At 42.2% G+C, this 12,018-nt stretch overlaps 1 protein-coding gene across 1 annotated transcript in view; it reads left to right on the top strand.

The window, feature by feature from the left end:
- The window catches only part of STK39 (serine/threonine kinase 39), a 116,252-nt gene that overhangs the window by 52,484 nt on the left and 51,750 nt on the right, over nt 1-12,018 (top strand). Inside the window, 5 exon segments of the mRNA XM_053408827.1 lie at nt 768-909; nt 1,712-1,767; nt 6,463-6,572; nt 6,665-6,766; nt 10,115-10,248. Coding sequence (XP_053264802.1) covers nt 768-909; nt 1,712-1,767; nt 6,463-6,572; nt 6,665-6,766; nt 10,115-10,248 — 544 coding nt within the window.

Genomic DNA, 12,018 nt, shown 5'->3' with positions numbered 1-12,018 from the left:
ACTGTAGTCCAAAACCAGCTAGAGACCCAAGTTTGGAAAACACTGACCAAAATAGTGTGTTGAATTTATTTACTTCTTTCTGTTTCCCCCCCTCCTCCGCTTCAAGGCTGCTTTTATAGTAGCATAGCTCATTATCTAAAAATATTCAATAAATCCACATCAATACTAACAATTTGGTATGTGTGGTGTAAATTTTTAAAGCTGTACAAATAGTTTTCTTTAGAAATAGGCTGCATGTTGCTACACTGACCTGTAAGAGGGTGTGTGTGTGTGTGTGTGTGTGAGAGAGAGAGAGAGAGAGAGAGAGAGAGATGTTTCATTTGTGAAAAGCAACACATTTTGGGGTAATTTTGGGGAACGAGTCCTGAGAAAATGAGGCAGAAGTGTTCCCTGCTCCAGAGTGAAGGCAGTGCTAAAGCTTTTATTCATGTCTTAATCTCCTACTCAGTATATCATTTGGCTCAGATCACTCCCCAGGAAGAGAGAGGGCCCTAGTTTTTAAGGGTTGTGGTGGCATATGCCCATGTTTGTGTTCGGAACTGGAGAAAAAGCATTTGGCCCACCTGAAAGCACAACCTCTATACCAAAAATGTTAATGGGGTGACATTCAGCAAAGCTCTACTTGTTGGAGGTCTTTGTATGTATGTCAAGGTTGAGTTGAAAACGAAATGCTAAAGTATACATCATTAAGCTTGAATTGCAAGATGACTTCCTAAAAAGAACATTTCTCTTTTTATTCCATTATATGTATATGTATGAAAATCTAGGCTCCATGTTGGACATCATAAAGTATGTGGTCAACAGAGGAGAGCACAAGAGTGGCGTCCTTGAAGAATCAATAATAGCAACAATTCTTAAAGAGGTTTTGGAAGGCTTAGATTATCTACACAGGAACGGACAGATTCACAGGTAAAAAAAGCTAATGCGCCATGTGTATTAGTACAATTTCTCTTCCGTGATTTTCTAAAACGGCATTTACCTACCCCTTGATTGTTAGCATTTCTAAGCGGTATGTGTAAAAACGAACCATATAGAGAATAAAACAATTAAAAAATTGCCATGAAACAAGACGAACAAAAAACACTAACCTGAAATGCAAGCTGGAGTAAGAAAGTCTTTGTCATATACGTGAAGTCCAGCCAGAAGGGTGTCTGTTGAACCACTTGTTTCAGACCACAACACTGAATTGTGCCTCCTCCTTTTTGATTGGTGCCCAGAATTTGATGCTGAGAGGAACAGAGAAGGAAGAAAAACATGTGTGGCTGGGAGTACTGATGCTTCCTGGTTTCCACTTGGGTTCTCTTCCTATGTCACCTCATCTAAAGAAATTAAATGGGATGGTTGTTGGTGGAATCTTCAGTCTGCTCCAACCCTTTATTTGCTATACTAGAATGAGAGCAGTTTGAAGGGCATAGCAAGTTGAGATGTGGGGGGAACTTTATATCCCGTGATCCGCAGCACTGCAGACACTTCCAGCTTGGCACGTGATTTAAAAGATAAGCTTTCAAGTGCGTGGAATAATACCCGTTTTTTGCAATCTCGTTTTAAAAGTGGCAATTTCAGTATTAACGAGAAGATCATATAATCATTGCGTTTTGAGTAGCTTTTAATTTATCCTGTGGCATGTTTCTCAACAAAAAAAATTCCGTCGAGTGTGATCATATTCTCGTTTACTTGAACTGAAATGACTCCTATTCATCCATTTTTATAGGGATTTAAAAGCTGGTAATATTCTTCTGGGGGAAGATGGCTCGGTACAAATAGCAGGTAATAATCATGATCATCAAAGCTTCAAAATGTGTATGGAGAATCTGAAATGTGCTAAGAGACCCAATTGAAGTTTTAACCTTTTAAAAATGTTACCAGGTTGAAGAGCCCTGGTGTTCATTGATGACGAGCCATAGGCTGAAGCACCCACTGTGCGCTTAGAAAATGCTTATGTGGGTTGTGAGGTTTAATCCTTGCAAGGTGTGAAGCTAATGTCAGAGCACTGGTTAAGAGTGGGAGCTGGCGAGTCTTCAGTTCAAATTTCAACACTCACAGGACCTTACTTAGAAAGCCTTAGGCAAGCCGTTGCTACGTCTTCCTTCTGCAAAACTTTATTTTTAAGATACAGTGGTACCTCGGGTTAAGAACATAATTTGTTCCGGAGGTCCGTTCTTAACCTGAAACTGTTCTTAACCTGAAGCACCACTTTAGCTAATAGGGCCTCCCACTGCTGCCACACCACCAGAGCATGATTTCTGTTCTCATCCTGAAGCAAAGTTCTTAACCGGAGGTAATATTTCTGGGTTAGCGGAGTCTGTAACCTGAAGCGTATGTAACCTGAAGCATATGTAACCTGAGGTACCACTGTACAAACAGAGAGGTGATGGATAGAAAAGGGAGACCTGGGTGGAAGACGGGTCAGAGTGGGTTTTCCTCAGGATGTGAGGCTGAGGAGGAGGGAAGCTTCTTCAGGTGAGAGAAGAGATGACACACCTCTTTGTGGATTGACGATTAAGGTATAATATTATGATTATTATTACTGTTATCCTCAATGTTTGTTATTTCTCTGCTTCTTTTCTTCCCTTTCTTTTCTAGTTCTTTTCTCTTTCCTTTTTAAATTTTATTTGTTCTAGGTATTATTTCACTGTAATGTGAAAACTTTAATAAAATCTTTGCAGGGGGGGGGACACACACCAAACAATAGTGGGTAGTATTGACAGTTTATTTTTTTAAAATTACCGATATATCATAGTAAAGTGATTTTTTTATGTACAAAATACTATGTAAGCAGAAGGATGTCCCTTAAAAACAAACACTATGGTCCATTGTTCTAACAAGTGCGGGGTGGGTGGGATTAAAACCTTTTCCTTGGCCTTTTATCAAAATAGCAAGGAGACATAAATTGACAAAGCTGGAAATTTTAATTTTGTACCTCTTTTGTAGTTACTTGATGAAAGATTTTCATGAAGCTAATTCATTGTGGTCACTGATCCATCTCATGACCAGTGTTCCACAGTAAGGACAGTTTTGTATACTTTAAGCTTACATCTTGGCACAGCGCTTAGGTCTTAACAGTTGCACTAACACAGTTACGTGACTTTTAAGAAAACAAAAAAACATGCTCTTCATGTATTTGCATAGTTTTACTTTGCTAGACAGGCAGAGTTGTAAAGAGCTTTTGGCAACCCCACCTCAAGAACAATGGAAATCTTGTTGCTAGCATTTTGACCCCGGGCTCTGGGCCTTCAGCAGGTGTTGATCAACAACTTAGGGCCTTTTTTCACTTATCCATTGGTATTGGTATGGTTGCTGTTGGGCCTGGGCAATGTACATTCGTACCTTGGATCCCAAACACCCTGGAACTCAGACGTTTTGGCTCCCAAAAGCCGCAAACCTGGAAGTGAGAATGGACTTCCGGAACAGATTCCGTTCAACTTCCAACTTCCTGTATTGATACATCGCCCAGGACTGGTTTGAGGGTCAGAGCTCGATGGCACCTTCACCCTGCGGCATATGACGAGTGAAACCGCTTCCAAGCCCCTCCAACACCAGTACCTGGAGTGCCGAGGAAAACCCAATTTACAGTTGGACACTGGCAGTGGCAGTTTCACTCATGATATTCTGCCAAGTGAAGGTGCCATCGTGCTTTGGCCTCAAACCGCAGAGGGAGGAACCAGCTGCATTGGTGAGGCGCTGGGCCCGATGCAGCTTGTTCCTGCCTCGGCTGCCCGTACCTCAGGGGAGAAGTTTAACAAATAATAATAATTATTTATTATTATTCCCCACCCATGTGGCTGGGCTTCCCCAGCCACTGTGGGTGGCTTCCAACAAAATATAAAATAATATAGAATAATAATATAAAATAATACAGTAAAGCATCAAACATTAAAAGCTTCCCTAAACAGGGCTGCCTTCAGATGTCTTCTAAAAGTCTGGTAGTTGTTGTTCTCTTTGACATCTGGTGGGAGGGTATTCCGTAGAGCGGGTGCCACTACTGAGAAGGCCCTCTGCCTGGTTCCCTGTAACTTGGCTTCTCGCAGTGAGGGAACCGCCAGAAGGCGCTTGGTGCTGGATCTCAACAAAGCCCTCTGCCTCTGGCTTGCATGACCCTGAGAGGCATTGGGGCTCGTTCAGCTGGGGGACAGGAGGCTTCCCCCCACCCCCAGTTGAGGGGGTTCAACAAAGCTCTGAGGCTCCTCCAGACTGGGCGGTGTATTTCCGCTTCTTCTTCCCACCTTAGGAGACATTGTGATATATCAGCATATCCCAGTATTTAGCTGCTGATATATCACAATGTTGAAAACCAGGTATCGCCCAGCCCTAGTTGCTGTACTTTTCCAGATTTTTTTGGTGTGCTGCCTTTCGGCGTGTCGCCTTTGTTTAGCAAGTGCTCCAGAATAACGCACTCAGAAAACTGCTTTTCCTTCTACCATGAAAAATCTGACATGTGAAAGATCCGTAACGGATCCTCAGTATTTTCATTTGTATGGCATGTGTACAAACAACATACTGGTTTCGGCGCAGAAGGGTTTGATGAGCGTGGTGTAGGAGATACCTTTTTCTTGCCGCTTCTCTCTGACTGGCGTGAGCTGTCAGTTTGCAAGATTAGTTCAGAGGACAGAGATGGCAGATACAGAGACAGTGGTACTGAGTTAAAATATTGTCCATGACAGCAGTCATTTGCCATAGCTCAGGCAGACATGTATTTCCCCTTTGGATCTCCTATATCCCCACGATACTAGATTTCCAGAATACTATGCATTAAGTCAGGCACCCCCAGACTTGGCCCTCCAGATGTTTTGGGACTACAGTACCTATCATCCCTGACCACTGGTCCTGTTAGCTAGGCATGATGGGAGTCGTAGTCCCAAAACATCTGGAGGTCCGAGTTTCGGGGTGCCTGCATCAAATAATAATAATATAGAGCTATCCACATGCTCTTAATTCTAATACCTACTGGCCGAAATAAAACAAAGTATTTCCTTTTTCCATGTAACCCCCTATATTTTATTTATTTTTCTATGTTCACAGACATTTGTGTGTGGTAATAACTGTATTAGTCCAGAACATGGGAGCCAACTCCTAGGGCTGAGGTACCTTGCCCCCCCAAAAAAAATATTTGAGGGAGTGGGGCCCCCCAAGTTGATGGGCATTGCCATTCAGATGGGGTGTGTGTTGCGTCCTGTGATTATGTGGGGCTTAACTTGCCCCCCCCCCATTTTTTTTTCAAGTTGGCACCCCCGGCTCAGAATAATTCTGGGAAGTTGTTTGTGGGGGTTATTGACACCTTAACAGCATTGGATAAGTGTTTGTGACTACCTCTTAAATTAATCTGTAATGACTTTATTGGTGAAAGCGATGTTTGCGGTGGTCTGCTTGTCTACCACAACACTCCATATCGTTTAATCGAGTCTTTGTTTTCCTCCCTCTTGAACTCTTGATATTTAATATCAGGAGCAAGAACAGAGGACTTGTCTTTAGTAAAAATTCAGAATGCCACTACTTTAAGGTGCTGTAATTTTATTCCAGGGACCAGTGAATTTGAACTGGCTGCATAAGGAGGGGCAGACGAAACAGATGCTGATAAAGGTTTCTCTGCGCTCAGGAAAAGCGAGCTGTTGTTGTTCCTTTGATCAATGTCTCACAAAGAGCATCTTGATCAAGTGGCTCTTTATTTTTCTGGAGGGTTGCATTTTTCCCCATCCTTCATCGTATGCTAGAAAAACTCTTCTGCTCTCCTGCTGTTGTGGATATCTTTGCAGAAAACAAGGCAGTTCAGACAAAAAAGGCAAGCATGTGGCTTTGAGGATGTGGTATATCCTTGAGCACAGAACTTTAAAAAAACCCCTTCAATATAAGAACGGCTCCCTCGTTGTGGCTTCCCATAAACACCTGCCTAGCCATTATAGGAAATAGCCCTTGTCGTCCAGAATTCTTTGGTCTGTTCAAGCAGCAGGACTGCTTTTATTAATTGCCTCTTTATTTACACCCACACTTAGCATCTTAATCAGTTTCTCCCACAGCCCTCACATGACTGTTTAAAATTCTCCCTCTGATCTTGCAACTTCCAAAGTTACTTGAAGCAGAATATGAAATAACTGTGCAAGCAGCTCTCTGTTGAAACTTTGATGCATAGCTAAAAATAACACTCTTTAAATTCTCAATAGAGCGTGTGGAAAACTGACCCAGAATGCTGCTTTGGAAGCAATAGACCTCTTGTTCATGTCCATGGGTATTGCATGCCTTAATACATAAGGGCAAATATTATTTAAAGGTATGATTCACGAGGGGGAGAGGCGTCTATGCAGTTTATAGAAGTGTTATTGTTACACCTACTGAGAAAACATTTAACTTCACAGCTTCATTTAAATAGGCGTTTCATATTTTATGTAGGAATCCAAGTGGAAATAGCATAGTTACCTCAGTATAAGCTAATCAAACACTAAAAGGGTTTCCTGTCTCTTCTATTCCTAGACTTTGGCGTTAGCGCATTTTTAGCCACAGGAGGAGACGTTACTCGGAACAAAGTAAGAAAGACATTTGTTGGTACTCCATGTTGGATGGCCCCTGAAGTCATGGAACAGGTACCTGTGTGATACACCATTCTCCTGGCCTTCCTCGAGTTCAGCATCTCAGCGCTAAACTAACCTGTCTGTCTTATGTTTTCATGCAATAGGTGAGAGGCTATGACTTCAAGGCTGATATTTGGAGCTTTGGAATAACAGCCATTGAATTAGCAACAGGAGCTGCGCCTTACCACAAATATCCTCCGATGAAAGTAAATACAGTTCTGAAAATAAGAATGAAGTCTAATTTTGTATAAAAAGTAGCATTGCATAGACGGCACTGTTGTGATTCTCTCCCCCCCCATTTCCCCCCCTGCTAAAAGTATGAAGTGATGTTGCAAAGGGGTTTGTGTGCGCCATCTTGGAACTTTGATGGTGGGCTTAGCAGATGAGACACCTAAGGGTGTTATCCTCCTTCTTCCATGTGACAAAAAAAGTCCTCAGCAGTCCAGTGGTGTTCTCTTCTGTTTTGGTACAGATTGCCCAATGGAAACCATGCAGCACTATTCACAAGAGAGTTCTTGGGAGCAACACTCCATTGTGATGGACTGTTGTTCCTGTGAAGCCTTCTTTCCCAGTTTAGGAGGGAATGCCACTGGCATGCTGAGGGCAGCCTAGGTTCCTGTTTTGAAACAGCAGTGAAGCACTTTTTTCGTAATTAAAAAAAGAGAGAAACTCAAGCCAGGTCACCTAGATTTCTGAGAATATGCCAATCTCTCTCTCTCTCTCTCTCTCTCTCTCTCTCTCTCTCTCTCCCCCCCCCCGCCTCCCACCTTTCATGGAGTAGCACAGGCATCCCCAAACTCGGCCCTCCAGCTATTTTTGGGACTACAATTCCCATCATCCCTGACCACTGGCCCTGTTAGCTAGGGATGATGGGAGTTGCAGTCCCAAAACAGCTAGAGGGCTGAGTTTGGGGGTGCCTGGAGTAAGCAAGTTGTCCCATGGAAGGAAAGCAGGATGTCATTCTGTGGTGAATTGTCAACACAGTTTTACGATACGATACAGTAAAATCCATAAAACCCAATTATTAAAACCAAATCAAAACAATAGGGTGGGTTAGGAACCGTGAGAAAAGTAGACACCGGAGCTTTCTAGCTTGTTTTCTCTAAGGTGACTAACATAAGCTTCTTTCTGAAAAGGGATTGCCAGAATAACACGCAACAGTGGCCTGTGTTGAATCCCTTGTGTGCTTAAAAGAAATCTTGTCAAGCTACCAAGTAAAATACCAGCCCTTCCTGAGCAAATCCGAAAATGTGAAGGTTGAGATATGCATTGCAAGATTGGACGGCATTGCTAGTTATTGTTGCTTGGGGCTTGTATAAGTGCCAGGTGTACTGATGTGCCAACTTGATATTTGTTTTGATTCAGGGGTCTGTTAAACATGCGTAAGTGCGTACACATGCACACATGCACTATCACTAAGACGGCCAAAAAGGTCTGAGCAAACAGATCCGAACATTGAAAATGTCTTATAGTCAATGTCTGCATAGCAGCTTCCTCCTAGGCTGTTGACTTGCTGAAGTCCTTCTCCTTCCTTCTTCCTTCCCTGTATCCTTTCCCCAAAGGATGTGCCAACATCAGTGATGCCAATTGCACAGCCAGGGCTAATATTGTACGCCCCCCCCCATTTTTTACTCTTTGGGTCCATGGGACTGACTGAGAATGCCAAGCTTATACTAACTTGGCGCAAGCATCTTTAAGGTGTAGGTGCTTGCATGCATCTGTAAATGCTCATATGCGAATCTTTGTGGCCTTCTAATCATCCAGTTTTAATCAGAAATAAAATTTGCATATATGAAGTAATTTTTTGAGGAATTTAAAGTATTGAGTCATGTATGAATTATGTGTTAATTAAAATTATAATGCATAAGATATATATTAATCTTGCCAATTGTAGGAATCGGGAATCTGTTCTAGGTTTCTGCTTGCAGTATTATTGGTAATTTATACCGGGGGTGATGGACCATAGGCTAAAAAAGAAAGTGGACGACAGATACAATTTACGTTCCTTCAATATTTTATGAAATACAGAAAGAATAAGGCAGGAGTCTCTGAGGCAAAGACCCCTAGAAATACCAAAACATATGTTAGGATCATAAGTGAATTTTATTTAGGAATATAAAAGGAGCTAAGAACTTACAGAAAGTGAATGTCATATTTATATAATGACATAAGAACAGTTGCCATAATATGAGCGTGTATATTTTGCAGTGGCTATTTAGATGTCCTGGACACTGCTCTTAAAAGAATGGCAACCCATAGGACAAGTTTGAACAAGCTCACTCTCCTTGGCCGTGTCTGTCACAGGGCTGGAAAAACACTGCAAATTCCTAGGATCCAGTTTCACATATTCAGAAACTAACCCTTAACAGAGCTGAATATAGCAGTGTAAATTCCTAACCAAACAGGCTTAAACTTTTCGGTGCCTAAGAAACCAGATACCTGGTATGTTTTTGGTCCTGGTGTTGCAACTTCCGTGACTCTTGGCTCAGTGCTATGCTATTAAAGTGGATGACCTCTGGCCCCTCAGTTTGATAGTAACAAGAGCAGGCAGACCGTTTTGAAGATGGCAGTGCCCGGTTTCGTTTTGATTTCAAAAAGAGTATGCCCGTTAGCAAGGGTGTTGTGCAAAGCCCTTAAAGGCGCCAGTGCGTAGGCTCATGACACAACTTGCACGACTGTACAGAGTGCGTCAGACCAAATTAGGAAGGCACGGATGGCTGGGGTCTAACTTGGCACTACAGTATGTCCTGCCGCTGTGTAAGGTCTAAGGGCAGAATATTGGTCCCAGCAAAAAAGATCCAGTGCTTGGACCCCCAGAACCACCTCCTATAGTGGGGTAGCATAGCTGACAATAATGCCAATATATTTTACACCTAGCAACCAATGTGCCCCTTGGGTTTCAGATAGTACATGGGTAAAGGTAAAGGGACCCCTGACCGTTAGGTCCAGTCGCGGACGACTCTGGGGTTGCGGCACTCATCTCGCTTTATTGGCTGAGGGAGCCGGTGTACAGCTTCCGGGTCATGTGGCCACCATGACTAAGCCACTTCTGGCGAACCAGAGCAGCGCACGGAAACGCCGTTTACCTTCCCGCCGGAGTGGTACCTATTTATATACTTGCACTTTGACGTGCTTTTGAACTGCTAGGTTGGCAGGAGCAGGGACTGAGCAACGGGAGCTCACCCCGCTGCGGGGATTTGAACCGCCGATCTTCTGATTGGCTAGTCCTAGGCTCTGTGGTTTAACCCACAGCGACAGCCGCTTCCCTAGTACATGGGTAGATGAGTCTAAAAAGCCTGGCACACAAATTTTCATGGATGTACAGCGGCTGCGGTGGCTCATTTTCCAGAAGTAATGTATTTAGTGTTACTCCGGAAGTGTATACTTGATTCTGGCCAAACGAGGCCTCCTCGGGGAGTTAATGCTAACTACAAGACTCTCATCATAATTTGATTCGCCTTTCGTATATGTTTCTAACTGCTATCGTGACATAGTGTTTGTTTTAACCTGTTTGTCTGATACCGGTTCTCTTGTCGCCTTTGGTTTTAAAATAGGTATTAATGTTGACATTGCAAAATGACCCCCCAACGTTGGAAACGGGTGTGGAAGATAAAGAAATGACAAAAAAGTACGGCAAGTCCTTTAGAAAATTAATTTCGCTGTGTCTTCAGAAAGACCCTTCTAAAAGGTATGTCTCTTTAAAAGGAAAAGGGAGGTGGGTAGGCGAGAGCTTGCTGAAAGTTACGCAAAGCTTCTCTGGAGTAAGAGAGAAAATAACTTTACACTGCCTTGTTTAACAGGGTTTCTTTTGTTTAAAGGTCCATCTGAAATATATTAGGCACCGTGTTGGGTTATAAAGATGCCATTTTCATCACACTTGAGAATTTGATTCTGAGAACTTCAGGCTGTAGGAACATTGCCTATGAAGACTATATGCAGTATTTTTGCATTGGGAAGCCATGTTTCCTTTTCTTTCTTTCTTTTCATCTTTCTGAGTCTTGCTTTGGATAAACTCAGTAATTATTTGAGATGTTATTCTGAAAAAAGAGAGGGAGAGGGGAGAGCGAGCGAGCATGCGTGAGAGCAATCTCAGATTTTGAACAACCCAGGGCTTCGGATAACCACCCACCTGTTTCAGTCACCTTACCCAGTCCGCAAAAGCAAGCCCCCACCTCAAAAACATATTTTTCTTCTCTTTTAGGTAGCAGTGATAGTAGCAAAGGTGCCTGGTTTGAGGGAACAAATACCTCCCTTACCTCTATCCCTCACAGTTGCCTGACCTGCTGGATAATAGCACCCATTCAGGGCTGGGTACCATATAGTTCTCACAAAGGTTGCTATGATTGTTTGGCCGTCTAGTTGGGGGAAGGTGATTGGGGCAAGCAGGGTGGAGGAAGCTGGGATTTAATATTTGAGCCAGAAAAGTTTTGGGGGCTTTAAATGCCCCCCTCTTACTTTTTTGGGTACTTTTTGTATTTTTATGTTGTGAACCTCCTTGTGATCTTTGGATGAAGGGCAGTATATATGTTGTGAACCTGGCTTTGAACAAATTCACCAGCATCATTGTTGTTATTAATTGAACGTGTATCCCTCTCTTTCTCTTGTGGCAGACACATCCACAACAAACATGTATTTCTTAAAAAAAATCTAAAACAGTTTAAAGCACTCCAGAAAACAGTTTCAGTTAAAAACAGGCAAAACAATTAACAGTTCTAAAAACCTTCTCTCATACAGTGATCTTAGGGTTGCCAGGGATTTCAACTTATGCAAGGAATGTAGCTATAATGTGTTTGCATTTCTTAAGATCAAGGCATAAAAGAAATTTCAGTAGTTCATTTCCAGTGATCTTACTTGGGTTAATTGCAAATAAAAACGGTGAAACAAGCCACATGCCCATTCTGTTTGTTTGTCTGTTCCAGTTCAAATGGAGCAGTTGTGATCATAACTGAGAAATTTGGAGTTGCGAATGTCTGCTATAAGTTAGCCTTTTGAATTCTCCAAGATTCCCTGATTTTCTTCTCTTCTGCATCCTGTCTTCAAATTCTTTGGCCTTCCACTGTCTCTCTTATTAATTTCTTATTAATTCTCAATCTCCAGGGCATGTGCTTTGAAAGCAAAGGTTTGCCACTTGGCAGCAGATAGAAATGTGTTTAGTTATTCAGTCTGGAATGCTCTAGACAACTCATTTCTACTAAGTTGCTAACTGCGCACAAATGGCCTACTGTTTCATTGTTGGAATAAAATAAAGCAGATGAGCAGTTATCTCCTGGGAAAAGGCATCAGGACTATCCATATTTGAAAATAATAATAATAATAATAATAATAATAATAATAATAATAATAATACAAGTTTAATATTTTTGTTTTGCACAAGTTGTGGTTTTTCTTTTAAGTTCACAGTAGCTTGATGGATATACAGTGGTACCTCGGGTTAAGTACTTAATTCTTTCTGGAGGTC

This window comes from Podarcis raffonei, chromosome 1, assembly GCF_027172205.1.
Source record: "Podarcis raffonei isolate rPodRaf1 chromosome 1, rPodRaf1.pri, whole genome shotgun sequence".
Taxonomy (NCBI): domain Eukaryota; kingdom Metazoa; phylum Chordata; class Lepidosauria; order Squamata; family Lacertidae; genus Podarcis; species Podarcis raffonei.
This window is presented reverse-complemented; position numbering and strand designations above follow the sequence as displayed.